Source organism: Ursus americanus, chromosome 32 (genome assembly GCF_024610735.1).
Source record: "Ursus americanus isolate L20-20 chromosome 32, mUrsAme1.1.p, whole genome shotgun sequence".
NCBI lineage: Eukaryota > Metazoa > Chordata > Mammalia > Carnivora > Ursidae > Ursus > Ursus americanus.
The window spans coordinates 4,061,332-4,082,637 of record NC_142158.1 but is presented as its reverse complement, the minus strand read 5'-3'; the positions used below and the strand labels follow the sequence as shown (position 1 = coordinate 4,082,637).

The window sequence follows — 21,306 nt, the reverse complement described above, 5'->3', positions numbered from 1 at the left end:
CGTGCGCGCGCGCGGTCACAACTGGGAGGGGGGCGGGACGTCAGAGTGCGAGCTGCAGGGGCGCTGGCGGCGGGTGCGCGACACGCCAGACGCCGAGCGCAGAGCGGACGGAGAGGACGTGGGTTCTTTCGCCCTGCGTGTCCTTGCTCCTTCGCGGACTTCGGGGCCCCGCCTGGCTTGCCCAATCTTCCTTCTTGCGTTGTGCCCAGAAGCCGCAGCCGCCCGCGATGAGCCGCTTGACTCAGGAAGTGCTGGAGCTGATGAAGTCGATGACCCGTGTCCCCGGTTTTGATAGAGTTTTGGAAAAGGTATTGCAGTCGAAGCGTTGGCTTCTAGAGAATGCACGATGCTTGGTGCGGGTTGCGCTGAGTGTGTCTCGCTAGATTCTTTTGGACTGCCCGGGTAAATTCACCTTAGTAGTAATGATTACTGCTTTCGTAGAGCGTCATTCTATGTTAGGTCGGGCGCATGGTTTCCTTTGTGGGGGATGTACATAACTAAATTCAGATCTGCCCTGATTTAGGATTGGGTTCCTTCCGGATTAAACCCACTGCCAGTTGAAAATACGGTAAATCGAAAGTGCATTTTAATAAAACTAGCCTCGCCTATGTTGAATGTGGTCAGATCATTTCTTAGCCTACAGTTGGGCAAAATCATCTAACACCAAGCCTATTTTGTAAAGCGTTGACTATCTCGTAGTTTATTGAATACTGTACTGCAAGTGAAAAACGGAATGGTCATATAGGTACAGAATAATTTGTTTCTTTTCTTTCTTTCTTTCTTTCTTTTTTTTTTTTTGAGAGAGAACGCCAGCGAGGGGGAGGGGGAGAGAAGGAATCTTAAGCAGGCTTCAGGTCCAGCGCAGAGCCCAAAGCAGGGCTCGCTCTCACGTGAGATGGAGCCTGCCTGGCGCTCTGTGGTCATGACCTGACCCGAAATCAAGAGTCCGAAGCTTAACCGTGAGCCACCCAGGCACCCTTAGTTACAGAATAATTTTAAGTCTAGTTGCTTACCCTCCTGCTGTAGGGGCTGACTGGGAGGTGCAGCTCACTGCCACTGCCAAGCATCTCGAGAGCATGGTACTGTATATGACTAGCTTGGGAAAAGATTGAAATTCAAAATTCGAAGTTTCTATTGAAATATGTAACGCTGTCACACCATCAAAAGTTGAAAAATCTTAAACCGTCATAAGTCAGGGAATGTTTAAATGATTATCAGTTGTGGAGACAGAATTGCTTGGTTTCAGAGCAGGAAAGGGCTTTAAAGTTCGAGCCTTCAACAAACAGATGCCTATAGTGCTCTGAGGTAAACAGTATGAGACAATGTCTACACTTAAGATGCACTTGCAGCCTAGAGGATTAGAAAATAAATAATTGCAGTAAGGTAGGAAAGCCAAATTCCAGGTAGCGTGGTGCTTCGGAGTCAGGCAGGGATAGCCTCTGTCTCCTTTGCACATGAAAAGATTAGCCCAGATTCCTAGTTTTCAGTGTCTTTGTAGAAATCATGTTAGGTAGGAATCATTTATAAATAAACATGAATAACAGAAGCCCTTGGTTATATCAGATTTGGAAGGCATTTAACAACCTTAAGAACCTTTAGGTTTTTTTCCTAAATATTTTAAAGAATGCATGCCTGTTTTCCTTCTTTTTTTGTCTTTTTTCTTTTTAGAGAGGGAGTTGGGTCAGGGAGAAGCTGAGGGAGAGGGAGAGAAAGAATCTTAATTAAGCAGATCCATGCCCAGCACAGAGCCGGATGTGGGATTTGATCCACAACCCTGAGATCATGACCTGAGCTGAAATCAGGAGTCGGACGTTTAACTGACAGAGCCACCCAGGCGCCCCTGCCGGTTTTCCTTCTTATTAGGAAAGAGTATTGGGAAATTTGCAAATACATAATGTAAAAGAGGAGCTTAAACACAGACCAATTGCCATCATTTGTAGGAAGAATGTAGGCTGTTGGACCAAAGTCTTCCTCCTGGAAACAACATTTGGGCTATGTTTCTCAACATGTAAGTAACTTTCCCTGATTATATCCAAGGGCTTTTGTGAAAAACATGGAAAATAATAGACAAATGTATTTAATGTTTTCAAATAGCAAACACTATAAAATCCAAGGATATGCTACTTTTTAACAGTAACTTTTTGAGAGAGAGATTATGCAACAAAAGAAGTATTGGACTAAGGGTAAGTTTGAATTCCCTAAAAACATCAATAGCCATTTTCATTGTTAAATTTTCAACAACCAAATTTTGGGTGTGTGTCCTGTCATGATAATTTTGCCATGGTTTGGATTTGCCTTTGGGTGGTCTGATTAAAAATCTCATACCTTAAACAGATACACTGTAACAGTCATAAAATTGTGTATGCCTGAGTTGGCATTGGTGGTACCATGTCTTCCAAGAAGAAATGCCTATTAAACCTCATGTACAGAGTTTCTCAGAAGTTGTAGTAAGGTTGAATAGGGGTACCCATGATTCTAGACCCAGCACTGTCCAGTAGAGAGATACAGTGCAAGCTACAAATGCAAGCCACATGTATCATACTATATATATATATATATAATTATAAAAGAGCAAAAAGTAAGTAAAATGAATTTACTAATGTATTTTAAGCAACTCATTATATTGGAAATTATACTATTTTAGCATGCAATCAATACAAGAGTATTCTGTTTTTGGGACTTCATCTTTGAAACCCAGTGTGAATTTTACGCTTAACAGCACATCTCAGTTCATACTGGCCATTGGCCGTGTTTCAAGGGCTCAATACTGACATCAGGCTAGTGGCTATCACACTAACTGCACGCAGGTCAATACCATTGTAGGTGCTCTGTATTAATTTGATCTAAAGTAGGATTTGTGGTTGTTTGTGTTTTGTGTGGGCACAGTTGCTTGGGCTAGAATATATATTTATGCGTAGTGATCCATAAGGCTAGTTGTGAACTTGGCTCCCTTGCTTTTATTGTAAATTTAAAGGTTAACGTGACCTAAACCAGTGGTTCCCAACTAGGGGTAATTTTGCTCCTCACAGGACATTTGATAGTGTCTGAGGACGACTGGAGTGGGATGGAAGAGGCACCGCATGGGGGGCATCTACTGGGTGGAGGCCACAGACACTAATTGTCTGCCAGTGCACAGGCTCCCTCGCCCCCACGCTCCACAATAATGAATCATCCAGTCCGAATGTCAACAGTGCTGACATTGAAAAACCTTCGTACTCACTCACTTTGTCCTGGGTAAAACTAGATAAATTGCTACTCCTTTGTTCTAAGTATAAACCATGTCTTTGCACTGAACTTTGGTTGTTCAGATCGTGGCACCTCCTTCCCACATGTCTTGGTGTGGAACAAAATGTGATTTTTTTTCTAAATCTCTAGTTAACAATTATTTATATTCTCTGTTAAAATAACTGGTATGTTGTTTCTTGCCTCACTGGTCCTTGACTGACGAAATTATTTTATGTCAAATAGTTGCCCTTTGGTTATTTAAACAGGAAACTAGAGATTTTTCAAGACAAGAATGCTTATTTTTAAGCATTTAAAGCAAGTGTATTGTTAAAACTAAATTGGAGTAAGGGTATATATGATCTTCCTGTGCTCTTACTTTAGTGCTTTTGTGAAGATGAGGAGGGATAATGTTTCTTCTTTTTCTTTTTCTTTTTAAGTAGACTCCATGGCCAGTGTGAAGCCCAGTGTAGGGCTTGAATTCATGACCTTGAGGTCAAGACCTGGGCTGAGATCAAGAGTCAGATACTCAGCGGACTGGGTCACCTAGGTGCCCCTCTTCTTATTATTGAGTGTAAGAAGCAAGTAAGATGTACAGTACTATTTAAGTCTGCCCCATTATCCAATCCTACAATGGCCCTACTAGCTAACTACCCCAAAAGAGACAACCACCTCACCAAAAGAGAGGTGCATTTTTTTTTCTTGATAACATAAGAAAGACAATTCTATCCTGAGTGCTAACCTCTCATTCTTTTGAAGTTTTTTTTTTTTTCTTTTTTTTGAGGAGTGGGGAGGGACAGAGGGAGAGGAGAGAGAGTCTAAGCAGACTCCACACTGAGATGTGGAGCCTGACGTGGGGCTCGATCCCACAACCCTGAGATCACAACCTGAGCCAAAACCAGGAGTCAGATGCTCAACCGACTGAACCATCCAGGCACCCCATTTTAATTATTTTTTTAAGTCAATGAATAAAGTAGGATAACACTTGAAAATTTGATAATACTCCAATGGGAGTTTTAGATTTTGGACAAATGTTTAGAACCAGCATATCAAATCTGCTAAATAATGGTGACTTTTGAAGAAGGCACTTTGCACTCAGTCCTGGTTCAGATGTCAAATTAATGCACACAAGATCTTACCTTAGAACATGTTTATTTTAAGGCTATTCTTTGTAAAAAAAAAAAAAAAAAAAATACAAACCTCCGGTTTCTCAGTGTTTATAAACACCCACAAAACCTATCTTTTATAAAACACTAATATAGAAGAACTAACAGTCAAATGTCCTGCTCTTACTATAAGATCACTTTAAAATTAGTCAACAAACCAAGTACCATGAGATAATGAAGAAATACCAACCACAGTCCCTTGCCTTCCATGAGTTCATCACCTGGGAGAGGAGAAAAGTGGGATCCAGGGAACATACCACTGCCATCAGATGTTCCCTGAGAAAAAAAAGAGTCCCATGAATAAAAAGTTCAGGAAACATTGATGTTGTATCCTCCCTTTTTAAAAACAAATTGCAGCAAAATATACATAACATAAAATTCGCCATTTTAACCATTTTAAAGTATACAATTCAGTATTAATTGAATTCACACTGTTGTGCAACCATCACCACCATCTAGAACTCTTCATTTTGCAAAACTGGAACTCTGTACTCATTAAACAATAACTCCATTCCCTTTGCCACCGCCATGGCAACCACTGTCTACCGTCCGTCCCTCTCAATTTGATTACTCTAGGTACTTCATATAGGTGGAGATGTTCTATCATTTTTATATATTAAAACATTGACTAGTTCTGCCATAAGTAAACATGTTTCACTTTATCATGTGTAAGTCCCACAATATCACCTGTGGAGGAACATGCCTTGGGGATTTCAAGTGACAGGCACTGTGTTAGGGTCTGGAAAGACTACGTGGAATCCAACACAGAAATAAGGGAGTGGAGTTCAGACGCGAGGTAACATTGTGTAGAGTCACCCTTGTGGAAACAAGATGAAGATGTGCAAGTAAATGAGATGTCTCAAGAGGAAGGACACAGACTAGAGAGGAGCATTAAGGTTTAGGACTGAACCTTGAAGACTGCAAGAATGGGTAGGAAGGTAAGAACACACCTTGTACTTACTAGAAGAGCCAAGAGGCTTTGAATGGACGACAAAAGGGCAGTGATGTTATTTAGAAAATCTGTCAACATGACATACCAACAGATATTTCCAAATTCATTATTGGCCATTAAAATCATCTAGAAAATAATAAGCAAGCTTTGTTTAAAGACCTAGATACAAAAACGCTGGTTGTAACATTATTTGTGATATCAAAAATGTGAAATAACCTAAATGTTTAACCACAGAAGAATGGATAAAAGAAATCACTTGTAGCTCCATGTAAAGGAGTCAGTTTAAAAAATGATTTATTATCACAGGAGCATGTCACTAAATGATGTGTATGACTTTATAAAATTAGAAATTTTTATCTTAAAATTTTCATAGCATTTACTATGTGTCAGGCACTCTGCACTTTACTAATATGAACTCTTCATGGCAAAAGATACAATAAAAGTCAAAATACAATTATCTGAAAAACAATTTCTCTATGAGTAGGTGTTAAAATCAGGTATGGTAAAAAGAGCTGTAAAAACAGTTTTGTAAGTGGGCCAAAGTATATCAGCAAGCTGTTTACAAAACAGATGTAGTCAGCCAGTAAGCGTGAAAGGGTGCTCAGTAGCACTCCCAATGTGGCTAGTGCAAATTTAAACCGTGAGATACCATATTATTTTGCCTATCATATTGTAAAAAGAGTAATTCAGAGTAATAATATACATTACTGATGAGGAATTAGGGAATGAAGCACTCTTCTTCATTGCTTTTGAAAAGGAATCTGGCAGACTTGTTAAAAATTTACATACCCTTTTACTCAGCTATCTAATTTTGGTGATCTATCTTATACAAATAAAAGTACCTTTGTAATTGTAAAAAATATGGAAAGAACATACATATGGAGCAGGAGTTGAATATATCCAATACTAGGGAATACCACAAAGCAATTAAAAGAGAGTTCTGTGATTGGAGCTAGAGGCACGGCTGATACACCAGGAAGAGAAAAATGGAAGTTGCAAAGTAATGTGTAGAATGTGATTCCGTTTTTGTCATTTTATAAAAAGAAGGGGGAAAAAACCCTATATACGCATACGTGTTTGAATAAGCCTGGAGAATGAGACACAACACTGAAGGAGTGGTAGGTAGGGGAATGCATCCCTACACTGCTTTTTCATATAAAATGAATGTTGGTAATTAAAAATCTAAGGAAGAGAAGGAACATGGCAGTTTAGATGGCTCAGAAATAAGATTTGTAAGATATAATTAGTGAAAGTATGGACTCATCAAAAGTTGCTGATACCATAAGGGAAAGGGATTTGGCATCGATTCAGAGCAACTACAAATATCTGGAACATCAGTAATTTTAGCAGTGGTGAATGGAGGACCAGTTCAAGGAAATGGTGAATTTACATTTCTTCTGCCATGGAAGCAGTCGAGGTTTAATGCTCCCTGCACACTCAGAAATGGCATGCTGGTGAAATGCTCTACCGCTTGTCTACATCGCCCTTTTATCCAAGTCCTCCACTCAGAAAGTGATCTGAGAGCTTTGATAAAAATTAAATGTATATATTTTTTAAATTCAGCACAGAACACTTTAAAAAAAAAAAACGGTGTAATTTTTATTCAACCACCATAGGAGTTGCAGGAATTTCTGGAATGCTGTTCCTCAGTGAACAGAGATTACTTAAAATTTCTTTGTTGCCATCTTATTCGTGTCACTGTCGTAGGACAACTAAGCTGTGTGCTGGTCCTTGGCTCACCATGTTTACTTTCCTGCGGGGCACTGTCCCTTCCTGCGAACGGCTCCATATTCAGCTTCTAGGTTCCAATCTAGATCACCTGCAGAAATTCTACACAAGTCAGTGTTTTCCCCCCTGCAGAGAAGATCTGGAGATGTGAATAGACATTGCCACAGACCTCAGTGCATATGGGATGGGGACGGTCCTTCTCCAGTAGCCCCTTTTCCAGGTTCAAGGCGGCAGAGAACCTGTGTAAGAGAGAAAGCTTACTAATGTCTGTTCTCTGAAAACACATACTTTTATAAGTTAGATATCCCTCTAGCAACTTGTATTTATTCTGTCTCTAGGAAGTCCCTCCCCCGTGTACTCACCTCTTCCTTTAGGTTGTGAACCCCTTAGAGCAGGGATTGGATTTCATTCATCTTCGCATTGCCAGTGCTTGCTATACTCATGTCAATGCCCGAATAAGGGGAGTTGACACCGTCGTCCTGCTTGGTGTGTATATTAGTTTATGAGGACATCTTGTGGCTAGATCATTTGTTGTATGAATACACTTGATCTGTTCTAGTATTTACTTGCCACTGATGTACGGGTTAGGCACAATATGACATAAAATTGTTTAGGATGATTTATATTGGATGGCTCTGTTTCTGTTTTACTTCAGGGCCTACTTCTCAGGGGTAAACAACAGGAAAACCACTAAAGTTGTGGCTTGTGAAACTCCAAAGTGTTTTCCTAGTGGGAGCCTTTAAAGGCCACTGTATATCCCAGAGACTTCATAGTTAAGTGTCGAGGGAGACCTGAAGACCGACCTAGATCTCAATCAGTTCTCTCACATCATAGGTGACCCCAACAACAGATCACTCTGAATTTAAGTCACCTACAGAATGGAGATTATCCCTTCCTTATTGCGTAGCACATGTTAGTAGTGTTTGGTTCAGCGCCTCGCATAGGAAAATGCTAAGGTAGCAGTTAGCTGGAATCTAACCATTTGCTTGAGACACTTAATTCTTTTTCATTAAACTACTATAAATGGGCAGGACCTTAAAAGCCAAAGTTCAACTCTGCTGGATTGTATTGTTAAGCTTTTTATTTTAAGATGAGTTTATGGTATAAGTTTGTTGATTCTAGCAATAACTGAATTAATGAATTTCTTCCAGTGTGTTTTTTAAATTGTTTAAATCGCTCATTACAAAGTCATTATAAAAATTACTCTGCAAAAAGTGGGGAACATCCAAGTTAAACCTATCATGGGTTAACAGATCACAGGAACCAGCTAGCTTTGTTGTTCCAAAATTTCTGTGGAGACATTAAGAGATGTCAGGTTGTCACACATAAGGCTGAAAATCTCAGAATATTTCTGCAGAGTGGAGATTAACGAAAACTACTCTTTCCCTAAATATTCCTTTTTAAGAATAATTGACATATGGGTTAATTTCCATCATAGAGATATTGGTAACTTATTTGAATTTCTAATCAACTTTTTTGGGATGACTTAGTTTAAGATTTTATTTTTAAGCAGTCTTGAACTTGAACTTACAACCCTGAGAGATCAAGAGTTGCATGCTCTACCGGGTGAGTCAGCAAGGTGCCGCTGGAGTGACTCCGTTTAATCCCATGATAATTCTTGACGGGCTGTTTGGGCTTTCTTAATACCAAAGAATGTTCAATTTTTTATTTATTTTTTTACACTTAGGTGACTCTTGTCTCTGCTGCCCCTGGGAAAGTGATTTGTGAAATGAAAGTAGAAGAGGTCCACACCAATAAATACGGCACTCTCCACGGTGGTATGACAGCCACCTTAGTGGATAACATATCAACGATGGCTCTGATGTGCACAGAAAGGGGGGCACCAGGAGTCAGTGTGGATATGAACATAACGTATGTATCCAGACCGTACTACAAATAACTTTAATGTGAAAACTCACTTCAAACCACTGAGACCGAATACATTTATAACATAAATAAAACTGGAGGGGCCCTGAGCTGCTCGTCCTGAAATGTAGCTCTAGATGTGCCCTGAAAGATCCCCTAGCCTTAGAATCTAGAACTAGAGGAACTAATGACCTAAACATTCCAGACAGCGAACATGCAGCTCCTGTTATGTACCCTGGGGGGAACTGTCCCACAGTCCTTACAACTGCCACTTGTACAGATGTCTTCTGAGGGTTGTACCGAGTGCCTGGAAAAAAGCCTGAATAAACTTCAGAGAGAAGTTGGATAAACCTTCAAAAAGTGTACATTGCCACTGCCTTGTAACAAGTGAACACAAGTGTCTAGTTTTGCAGTCCTGCATCTCTCCCTGCAACTGCGAACGTGCTCTGCAGACATCAACTACGTGATCTGGTGGCAGTCCCCCAGAGGTCAGGCTGTCACTCACCACTGTGAAAGTGCCTACAGGGGTCATCTCTTCTCAAGTGTAAAAAAATTCACTTCTAGCATCAACTAGTGCCACTGCAGGTCCATCAGAGTGCAGGACCCAGGGGTTTAGCTTCCAGACAACTGCTTTTTCCACCTACACAACGATTTTTGCTGGGGGGACAGGCAGGGTTAGGGTGCAACACGAGGGCAATGGAAATAATGTCAGTTATCAGATTTTTAAACAATGTAAATCTTTTATTAGGCTACCTTAGGAAAATTCAGCCCTTCTTTACTATCGGAATAAATTGAGGGTGTAGTTAGCCAATCACAGGACTACAGGCAAAAGCTCTTGAAATTAAGATCTACAAAGGTTCTGCAGTCCTTACCTTATTCCACGTGGTGAGGGTAAGGCCCGCTGATGACTCCACTTTGCTTCAGGAGCCTCTGTTAAGAGCAGAGGTCTTCAAAATGAGCACTGCATCTCATGATCTCCTGAGATACAACTTTGCTCTCACAAGCCTAAGGAATTTTTAGTAGTCAAACATCGTTTCACATACATGTGGTCAAAGTACTGGTCACGATCAGGAACTGCCTGAGCTTCAAACACTGACTCACTTGAACAGAAACACAAAGTCTCAAAGATTTATCATAAGTATTTCAAAAATAAATGAGTGACAACTTATGATTAAGGTAAGTAGGCAGGTGTCTCTTAAAAAATATATGCAACTCGTCACCAGGATTCTAAGGGCCTCATATCAATTCTTATAGTTCTTAAATCGTTTTGAGTGCATTAAAGGGCAGAATTTACTCCAGTGCACTTGAGTGAATCCTAAACACTGATCAGACAAGATCCAGTAGTCCCCTTTTCACCCACAGGGCTACATTCCAAGACCCCCAGTGGATGCCTGAAACCACAGATAGTCCTGAACCCGTTATGTATGTTTTTCTCTGTACATACATACCTGTGATAAAGTTTATAAACCAGGCACAGTAACATTAACAATGATAATAAAATAGAACAAGCATAATACATTGTGATGCTATATGAACACAGTCTCTCTTAAATTACCTTGTACTGTGTGCACCCTTCTAGTGAGGACGGGAGATGCACTGCCTGCATGATGAAGTGAGGGGAGTGACAGGCAGGGCTGTAGCGTTAGGCTACTGTTGACCTTCTAACAATAGAACAGGAGGACCGTCTGCTTCTTCTGGACCCCAGGTAAGAGGGACCTACAGTATAGGCACCAGGTAATACTTTACCCGTGAAGTTAAGTAGATTAAATAAAAGCTGTAGGAAATCTTTCACCAGCCCCAAATAAATATGAGATGGGAAACTTAAAGAAGGGGTGGGGGGAATGCCTTCCCATATTTATGGTAAAAGAAACTTGCGTGGATATGGAATGGGGAAGATGAACTTGGTCAGGACCAGCCATTCAAATTTGATAGGACAGAAAGCTACCTGACACTGTTCCTAAACTACTTTGAGGAGGAAAATAAGCAACACATTAAGAAGGCAGTTGAGAGATGCACACAACTTTCCCTCTTAAAATATTGTGGTTAAAAATTCAAAAAGTAAAAATTATTTGCTGTTAACTATATTTAAACTTGTTTCCCTTCAAGGTACATGTCACCTGCTAAAGTAGGAGAAGACCTAGTGATAACAGCACATATTCTGAAGCAAGGGAAAACACTGGCATTTACCTCTGTGGATCTGATGAACAAGACCACGGGAAAATTAGTAGCACAAGGCAGACACACAAAATACCTGGGAAACGGAGCCCAGTAGTTTGACCTAAAGACATCCAGCAATGAAGACCAAGCGTAAATTTGACTTGAACAAACGTGACTGTCAAAATAAATTAGCACAACCACAAATAGTTAATTATTTTCTTTGGGGAAAATGACAGAGGAACCAAGTGGGCCATAGGCTGGGACTGTCTCTATTTTTCATTTTAAACTTCTTCAGTTTGTTTGTAATCTTACATAGATGATACTTGGATGAAAAAAATTCTTAGCTGAAAGGGTTTCTGAAAACTTAGCAAGGCCATTTTGAGATGAGATTACTTTAAAACTAAAGTCCAATATTAAGCTATTAGAGAAATATAGGAAGCAACGTTAAATAAATTTGGAAACACTATCCATAGTTAAAGGCTGATTTATCGTTTATCATGCTGCTGTCTGCTCAAAGGTCAGATGTAGACTTCCCAGTTAGCAGTGAGCACACAGGGCGGACACGCAGTTCTTCTAATTATTTCCCTCTAAAAGGAACCTGGGGTGTCTCAGTCGGTTAAGCAGCTGCCTTCTGCTCGGGCCATGATCGCAGGGTCCTGGGATTGAGTCCCACGTCCAGCTCTGTCCAGCTCCTTGCTCAGTGGGGAACCTACTTCTCCCTCTGCCTGCAGCTCCCTCTGCTTGTGCTCTGACAAAATCTTTAAAAATAAAAGGAACGTGGACTTCTTGGAGAAAATAGCTGATTTCAGGACTGGGAGGCTGGGATAGGGAAATTGATGTTAACATACCTTGTGCTTGAAAGTAAGCAAATGTTCAAGAAAATGGTTTGAGAGGATGCAAACTGCAGCACTGAGAAAAAGGGAATTGTTGCGTCCTTTTCATTTAGGTAGATAATATGTGGCAGAGACAGGAAGGCGGCTCCTTATGATAGAATGCTGCTAAATGTGGAGGGGAGGAGTAGATGCTACCATTTTGCACCTATCATGGTAAAGACTGGTTACAGCAAAAATCAAATTCATCAGTGGTGCTCCTGATGAAGAGCAAGGGCACGTCCATGTTCCCCAGATTGCTTCTTAGTTGCAAGGAGAAAAACAGTTAACTACACAATGCAGAAAACAGGACACCACCTTGACCAATCAAAATTAACATTAACCAAGAGCAAAGTGACAGTACATTTTTGGATATTAACTGGAGAAGGGAGTGAGGTCACTTGAATTGGGTACTGGCCAGAGTGCACAATCCCAAATTTAACCATGAAGAACATCATTCAAATGCAAAATGGGGAACACTATTTTAAAACATTAGCCTACTCTTCAAAAATGTCAAGGTCATTAAAGGCCAGATGAGACACTAGAGATTTGACAGCTAAATGCAAGGGCCTTGTAGTGAACCGTAGGGGATTAAAAAACACAGGGTATTAGGACAGGACCTGAGGATATTAGGACGATTAACAAAACTGGAATATGGACGCTAGATTAAGGTATATCAGTGTTAATTTCCTGAATTTGGTGACTTTACTGTGGTTATGCAAGAATATCCTTGTACTTGGGACATATTCTAAGTACTAGGGGATAAGGAGTAAAGATATATGCATGGTGTATGTACCAAACTCTCAAATGAATCAGAAGAGATGTGTCAAAGAACTGCAAAAAAATGTGGCTAAGACGTGGGCAAAGGTTATACAGGAGTTTTCTGTTACTTACGACTTTTCTAAATTTATTCTGAAATAAAAACGTAAAAACCAAGGGCTGCTGAAATGCCTGACTTAATAACTATAGCAAGTGTAATTCAATATAATTCAATATAGTAAAACAGTTAAGAGCTTGGATTCTAGAGCCAGCCAGCCTGGTCTTAAATCCTTCCCTACTCTGGATGTGAGCTTGGGCAAGTTACTAAACCTCTGTAGCTCTTTCCACTCAGGGTTCTAAGGCCAGAGCTTTGAACAGGACCTGCCCATGGTTAACATTCAAAGGCATTGGTTCAAATAGGTTCTCATTTTCAACTGATGAGAAAACATGTGAAAGCATTTTGAAATAAAGAATACTTTTCTGGGGCACCTGGCTGGCTCAGTCAGTGAAGCCTGTGACTCTTAATCTTGGGGTCATGATTTGAGCCCCACACTGGGTATACAGCCTACTTTAAAATCTATTTTTCTTTACAATGAGGCAAGGAACAAAGCCAACCTGGTAACTGTTAAGGCTGACAAAATGTCTTTGATTCCTATTCCTGAAATTACAAACCCATCTGCCATTTTTTGTCCTTCTGAATTTGCCATTTAACTATGGACTGTAAAACCACCCCCAAGGTCATCAGTAACATCTTACCCATTGACTTGGAAAAAAAAATTACCACTTCAAGTTTTGTGTATTCACCTGAATAGTCAGGGAACTTTCACCTATTTTATTTAGGTTTTCATTTTTTCAAATTCCAACCAGAAGCTAAATACAATTGGAAACCAGTAAGCACTAAGTTTTACTCCAAAGGAGTAGGATCATTCAGATTTACTCCATAAAAGTATGCAACCCTTAAGCAAAGCTTTTCTTCATTAAAAAGAAAAAAACAACAAAAAACTATACAGTAGTCTTTCCTTATGTTCATTGCACAAAATGAGTTCTGCTTTTAGAGCTTTGACACTCAATGGTTTTTAAACAATTTAAGATCCCAACTTTAGTAACTTTTTTCTACTCCAAAAAACCCTCATAAGTTTTCCTTTAGGATGGTGTAGAAACCAGTATTTCTGCACAATTCACTGGATTTTCTTTCTTTGTAGTAAGAATCTCTTCTCTTTAAAACCAAAAAACAAAAACCAAAAAGGAAAGTCCGCTACCTATCATGGTTTCTGCAGCTATGAATGTATTTCTCAGTTTTATAGCTGCTTTAGCTACTTCAGACTCCAGATCTGCTTTAATGTGTATAAACTGTATCCACATTCAGCAGAATACTCTTATAACGACAACTTGGGGAAAGAGATCTAGAAATAAAATACACACATTTATGAGTACCAGGAAACAAACATGGCCCAGTAAAACATGAGGCAAGAATGCCTACAATGAGATGCTTTTTCTTTCATTTAAGATTTCTTTCCCGTGGTTGTGTATCTATATATATATTTTTTTAAACAACCACTTCTGGTCATTAGAATGAATCTGACAGTGCTCTGGAACAACGGTGATTACAGCAAAGCTATTAAGTTTTTTTAAATGTTATTTATACCTTTTACATTCACTTCTCACCCTCTAAATACTGATGGCAGATGTCAAAGAGGCAAAAACCAGCACAAATGGAAAGACCATCAAAAATGAGTATCACCTTGTGCTTTCAGATACATTTAAGCATTTCAGTGTACAATAGTCCTTTCATTTCACATTTTTAGTAAGATGCTGATGCAGTGCAGCAAATATGCAAAGCATCTTCTTTCACACAGTCCGTGCAGAAGACACCTAATTTTTTTTAAGTTCTGAGACACAAATAATTGAAAAAAAAAAAAAAAAATCCAGGATGAACAAGTTTCAAAATGCATAGTGTTCTGTGCATGAGTCCATTTTCTTTAAACTCTGAAAGAATAAGTGTAAGAAAACAAGAAAAAAAAATGCTGCTGCACTCTCCGATCTTGTCCATTTTGCTGGTCAGCACTCTACTCTGGCATGTAAGGATGGAGGTGGTCCTCTATGGTGCCAACTGCCCAGTGGGTAAGCTGTTCCTGCGGCAGGTAGAGGCAGATGCTGCATAACTTGAAGATTGTAGCTTTGTTTTTTGGAGTCTGAAAGGGGAATAATTTTAATAATCTTAGTAAGGCTTTATCATAACTGCTCAATTGTCACATGAAGTCAATCTCCCACAATTACATTAAGCACTTATGGACACAGTAACAAGCATATGGAGTAAGGGAATAAATTATGGTCTGTACCCACAGCAACCTCAGTCTCGTCAGGAAGACAAAACCTTGCCATATAAAATACAGAAAGAATAAACATGATTATAAACTAAATAAATGTTTAAAGAATTTATTCAAAACAAAAATGTAAAGTCTGGAAAGTCAAGCATGGACAACTTGCTGATGGAAAGTAAGCTTAAAGGCATTTCACAGAGACAGGATCTACATAGAGGTGTGAAGTCCTGTTTGTATACACAAAAGACAACAAATGTAGTCAGAGTCGAAGTGAGGGAAAAGATAGACTGAAGCATAACCTGGGGTGAAGGACTGGAAGAAAGAGAAGGTATTACCATTACTATTACTATTTCACCTCTGACTTATGGCAAAATGTGCTAGGTGCCTTCACAAATCATCACTGCTAGTAAATGAAGATGGAAGCTACCCCCAGACCCGCCTTTAAAGTCCTTCTTTTCATAACAGCACCTCTTAAAAAAAGGCAAAAGCAGTCTATATACGTAATGAACCTTTACATTATGCACATATTTTTTTTCATTTTCAATGTTACAACAACCTTATATCGTTTGCTCAACAAAGAACATGCGTTCACAGAAGTTACTGGTCTGAGATTTCATAGCCAGTAGATGGCTGCATGTGGATTAGAATCCAGACTCCAGGAATGTGCCTCTCTACCACTTGCCCATCCAAAATTATCATTTGGTCTAGCTTTTTTATACATCTTAGGTTATGATAAAGGACACAAGATCTCTGCTAGATGATCTTTTTTTTTTTAAAGATTTTATTTATTTATTTGACAGAGATAGAGACAGCCAGCGAGAGAGGGAACACAAGCAGGGGGAGTGGGAGAGGAAGAAGCAGGCTCATAGCGGAAGAGCCTGATGTGGGGCTCGATCCCATAATGCCAGGATCACGCCCTGAGCCGAAGGCAGGCGCTTAACCGCTGTGCCACCCAGGCGCCCCTCTGCTAGTCAAGTTCTTGAGTTTCCTGATTTCCTCACCTATAAAACGGCAGTAGTAAGACCTACCCCCACAGGATCGTTGTAAGGATTAACTGAGCTACTTGTAAAGCTCTTTGCATCTCGTACATAATAGGCCCTGTGTTGGCCACTCTCCTATCAGTTCCCTCATTCTTCTATATAGTGCAAATATGGCAACACATCTCCTGTTTAGGAAGATCAAGAACAGATCCTGAAAGAAGGGGGACCTAAGAGCACTGAAGACCAAATGCATCTACAATGAGGGTGATACCAGCCATCCCACTTTGCCATGAGGATTGAGGTTTCTAGGACTTGGGACTTTCAGCACAAAAACCAGGGCCTTCCAGACAGACTGACCGCTGGTCACCTACCTAAACCCAAATTTAGTTTATGAGCTTACAATTTTCTTTTCATTAAAAGATTTAAGTTATTTGTTTCATAAACCACAGAAAACATCTGACATTGATATAAAACAGGAGACAACTTACTTATTTAACAAAGTAACTCCTTCAAGTCACCAGTCACTTCTATATATTACTGATCTATATATTTGTAGGAAAATGACGTTTCTACATTAGTATATAGTCATTATTAAATCTTCTAAGACTAAAAGTCTCTGTTGTAGATTCCATCCTATGAGTCAAGAGCCTGCTATATACTATTATCACAATAAATTAATTAAAGACACAAGTAGTTAAAAATGAAAAATGAGGCAACTTAAAAATCCACCATAGGAGAGCTAAGGTAAAGACAAAATGGAAAAGAAAACCTCCAAAACCCAACCAAGTCATAGTTTTCCTGTTTTACGGGGTGCCTCCACTAAAATCAACTTTCTTCTTAATTCCCAAAGCTCTTATTTGTACATATAATACCACATTTACTTAACACTTTCTTACAAGATACAAAGTCAATGTGTAATCTTGCGAAGTGGTCTTGAGCTCCTTGAACACAACAGTATGATTCACCTTTTTTTTTTCTTGAACACAACAGTATGATTCACCTTTTTTTTTTTTTTTTTTAAGATTATTTATTTATTTATTTGACGGAGAGAGAGATAGCCAGCGAGAGAGGGAACACAAGGAGGGGGAGTGGGAGAGGAAGAAGCAGGCTCATAGCGGAGGAGCCTGATGTGGGGCTCGATCCCACAACGCCGGGATCACGCCCTGAGCCAAAGGCAGACGCTTAACGACCGCGCCACCCAGGCGCCCCTCACCTTTGTATTTTTTACTACCTTGCAGACTCTAAGTAAAAATAAACCCATGCTCTAAAATGCAAAATTAGGGGTGCCTGGGTGGCTCAGTCAGTTAAGTGTCTGCCTTTGGCTCAGGTCATCATCTCAGGGTCCTGGGATCAAACCCCATCTCAGGCTCCTGGCTCAGTGGGGAGTCTGTTTCTCTCTCTCCCTCTGCCCCCTCCCTGTTCCTGCTTTCTCCCAAATAAATAAATAAAATCTTAAAAAAAAAAAAAAAAAAGCAAAATTAGTATCACAAATACTTTTCTAAAAGTCTTTACTTAAACCGCCTTCTCAGAGAGGCCTCCTTTGCATCAGAGTTCATACCCAACAGCTTAGACACCCGCACCCACTTCCTCTGAGCACTCACCGACTGCATACCGTTCTGCCCTACTGCCTCCCCTACAATGGAGTAGGAATCCACACGGACAGAATTTCTGTCTTGTTCACCGTTGTACAGCGCCTGGCACATAGTAAGTTGGCACTCCTTTGGTGAATGAATGGTAATTAAAATGATGCTATTTTTAAAGGTTAAATAACAAGGTATGTATTATAAATTCCAAGTGAGGATATTCAGGTTTAGGTTGATGAAAATAATGTTCTAGAGAATAAAAAATAATTTGGAATACCTGGATTGCTTAAATTGGAAGTGCCTCTCTAAAACACATACGGATCTTTTAAATACAGATATATTTCATCCTTTTAGATTTTTTTTTTTTAAAGGTCTAGGGCCAAAGCTTCTCAAAACAGAATGTGTTACTACTCATCTAAGGATGTTGTTCGAAACACAGATTCTCTGACCAAGTAGGACTGGAGTAGGGCAAGAAATTCTACATACTGAAGAATCTTACGATGTTGACCATACTTGACACAGAAAAGCTCTACAGGAACGTTTCTTAAACGCTACTGCACACTGGAATCATGACTTTTAAAGGCTCCCAGGTAGTTGTACTATGCAGCAAATTTGGGAAGCATGTTCTAGGGTGAGGCCCAGGATTAACTGTTTGATTTTTAAATAACTTCAAAAATAATGCAGTGCTGAAGTGGCAAAACAGAATTAATTAACATACATAGAAAATAGTTTCCTAACAAATTAGCTTTTTAAATGAGCTGTTAAGTAGTTAAACAAACAAAGCTTACCTGCAAGTGCTGTCTGTCAATGAAGAGAAACACGGACTGGTTAGGATTGTTGACAACAATTCCAGTCTTGTCCTTGCGGCTCAGTACATGCAGAAACTGTTTTTCATAGTCACCGTGATGAAACTCAAATTTGGCCTAATGAAGAAATACATTTACATGTAACTACAAAGATGTCACCCTACCTGAAACATCTATTGCATCCATATGCTATCCAATATGGCAGAGCCAATCGTGCCTACTTAAATTTAATTCATTAAATGCAATTTAAAATTCAGTTCTCCAGTAACTCCAGCTACATTTCAAATGCTCAATAATCCCATGTGCCCAGCGGCCACCATTCTGAACAGTCTACTGAGATGTATTTCTTCACCACAGAAAGTTCTAGTGGATAGCACTCCATTATAGAACTTGACCTTCAAGAAAAACTGCATCAGAGTGACTAGATCCTAATTCTCAATGATTTTAGGCCAAATTCTATAAAACGAAATTTTCTTTCATTCTTTTTAGAGAGGGAGACAGAGAGAGAACATAGGATGGAAGAGGGAGAGAAAATATCTCAGACCCCCCCGCTGAGCTGAGTCCAATCTCAAGACCCTGAGATCATGACCTGAGCCGAAACAGAGTCTGGTGATTACCCAACTGAGCCACCCAGATGCCCCTAAAACGAGATTTTTCAAACTTATTTGTCTCAAGATTCCCAACTTAGTTCTTTATGCGCAAGGATAACTCCCTCCTTTCTATTTACAAAGAATACACGCTATGGATAGCTTTTGCCAAGAAATATATTCCAATCTCAGCTGCACATCTCACTACTTATGTGACCTTGTATATATCCCCTAACTTTTCTAAACTTCAGCTTCCTCTCCTGTAAAATAAATAGGCTCTAACCCATCAGAACAGTTAAGAGGATTAAATGAAATACAAAGCCCACACCTGAAATATAGTTCCAGTCCTCACACAGATGGGCTTGAGGATATATGAACCCCTCGAAATTTTTAAAAATGTTATGCACAATTTTTTCAGATTAAAAAAATTTTAAGTTATGAAGAACTATTACCAAATCAGGACATTCTTTTACTCTTCTAACATGAGAAAGATCAACTCGATACTCCCACAAAATGTCTGTGGAGACCAAATGCCGGGTGAAATGACTAGGCTAATGGAGAATTCAAGAAACAGAAACCTTAAACAATCTCGTATTTAGATAATGCAGAATTATTTTTAAAAAATAAAAAAAAAGAAGAAAGATTGTTAGTCCACTTGATTCAAACAGTTTTTATTCTCCCATTATGTCAAAGACTATAGGAAATACTACCATGGAAAAATCATCCGTTCCTGCTATCTAGAATTTTAGCACCCATAACCTAAGATGATATGCTACATACGACCGTATGAATATGATATTCAATTGTACCTCTACACAAATTCAAATATTTACTGCACTCCATATAGGAAAAGAATGTTATTAAATACCAAAAAATATGAATAAGGTTATCCCACCCTTAAGGGGCTCTTATACTGCTCAAAGGACAAAGCACATGCAAATATAAAACCTAACCTGCTTCAGATCTTTTCTAGAATAAGATGTCGTTATTTGTAAAACCCTAAAATGGGTTCTTATCTTCAAAGCGCTATGTGAAGGAGAGAGAAATAACTAACACAGTGGACACTACGGGCAGTATTAGCAGGTGATTCTGAACTGGGCCTTGAAAGAGGACAGTAATTTTCCCTGGGGAAAGCACTAATAAAAGGTAATTTGGGAAATGCCATTCCTGGAACAAGACCAACATAAATACTAATGTGTCAAAATCAGAATACTGCATGGGGCACCCGTGTGGCTCTGTCAGCTAAGCATCTAACTTCGGCTCAGATCATGATCTCAGAGTCCTGGGATCCAGCCCCAGCATCAGGCTCCACGCTCATCGGTGAGTTTACTTGTCCTTCACTCTCCGCCCCGGCTCCCCACTCATTCACTGTCTCCCTATTGAATATACAAAGATTTGGGAAGGAACAGTCCACACTACAAAAAAACCTCTCTAATAAGTGGCATGAAGGCAATGCCCAGAAGTAACGAAATATGTGAATACTATGAAGAACTAACCTGCAGCAAGAGCATTTAGGGGTAAAGAGAAAGAAGAGATTCTAATAGCACCTCCCAGCACTTCACAGTACTCTGAATATAGCAGGAACTTGTTACTGAAAAGCCACCTTTACTCTGGTTCCTACTAAATCTCACTATCCAGATTTTCAAGTGCTTCAAGACAAAAAAAAAAAAAAAAAAAAAAAAAAGGTTTTCAAGTTAAGTTTACGTTTCCTTTTCTCATTTGCCTTAAGAAGTTATTTATATTTAAAGCTTCTCATTCAGGATATTCATTTATTTTAAATTACTAGGGAAGTAAATTCATCTTTACACTGAACTTGTTTCCTATAGCTGAACTCCAAAATTACACGATATTACAACTCTATCCTACTTAGCGCTTATATTCAGTCCATAATTTAAGGTTTTTCATGATACAGCATAGGAGTGAATTAAGGGCATAAGCTCTACAGGATTTATGTCCTGACTGCCACTTAACTGCATGATCTTGGGCTGTTTACCTAATCTCTAACTGCCTCAGTTTCTTCCTTTGCAAAAGGAGGTTCCTATCTGCATAGTTCTTATAAAAATGAAGATTAAATGTATATAAAGTATTCAGGAGACAGCCTAGTTACAAGCAACAGTCAATAAACAGCCATGACTTCAAAAAGTAGGACTTAACTTGAGACAAGACTATTTTAATACAACTATTTCAAATAAGGTCTGAGAGAGAAAGATAGAGTATTAGAAATTTTAAAAAATACGATGAGTAATGGACCAAAATTTTTCCAATGGAAATTTCTGAGTTAAAAAAATAATAATAAAAATCCTAACAGTG

General features: G+C 39.3%; 2 protein-coding genes across 4 annotated transcripts in view; one reads left to right on the top strand and one right to left on the bottom strand.

The window, feature by feature from the left end:
• The first annotated feature begins 31 nt into the window (after positions 1 to 31).
• ACOT13 (acyl-CoA thioesterase 13) lies at positions 32 to 12,896 on the top strand. The gene is made up of 3 exons (XM_045800508.2): positions 32 to 308; positions 8,756 to 8,940; positions 11,041 to 12,896. Exons 1-3 carry the CDS (start codon positions 228 to 230, stop codon positions 11,204 to 11,206), a joined length of 432 nt encoding a protein of 143 aa, XP_045656464.1. The 5' UTR covers positions 32 to 227; the 3' UTR covers positions 11,207 to 12,896.
• Positions 12,897 to 14,623: 1,727 nt separating this feature from the next.
• Positions 14,624 to 21,306, bottom strand: part of C32H6orf62 (chromosome 32 C6orf62 homolog) — a 73,380-nt gene continuing 66,697 nt past the window's right edge. For all 3 annotated transcript variants that reach the window (XM_087858172.1, XM_045800507.2, XM_045800506.2), the window contains 2 exons: positions 18,392 to 18,526; positions 14,624 to 14,911 (listed from right to left, as the gene is read on the bottom strand). In XM_087858172.1, coding sequence (XP_087714298.1) covers positions 14,786 to 14,911; positions 18,392 to 18,526 — 261 coding nt within the window. In that variant the 3' untranslated portion in view covers positions 14,624 to 14,785. The remainder of the gene's footprint in view (positions 14,912 to 18,391; positions 18,527 to 21,306) is intronic.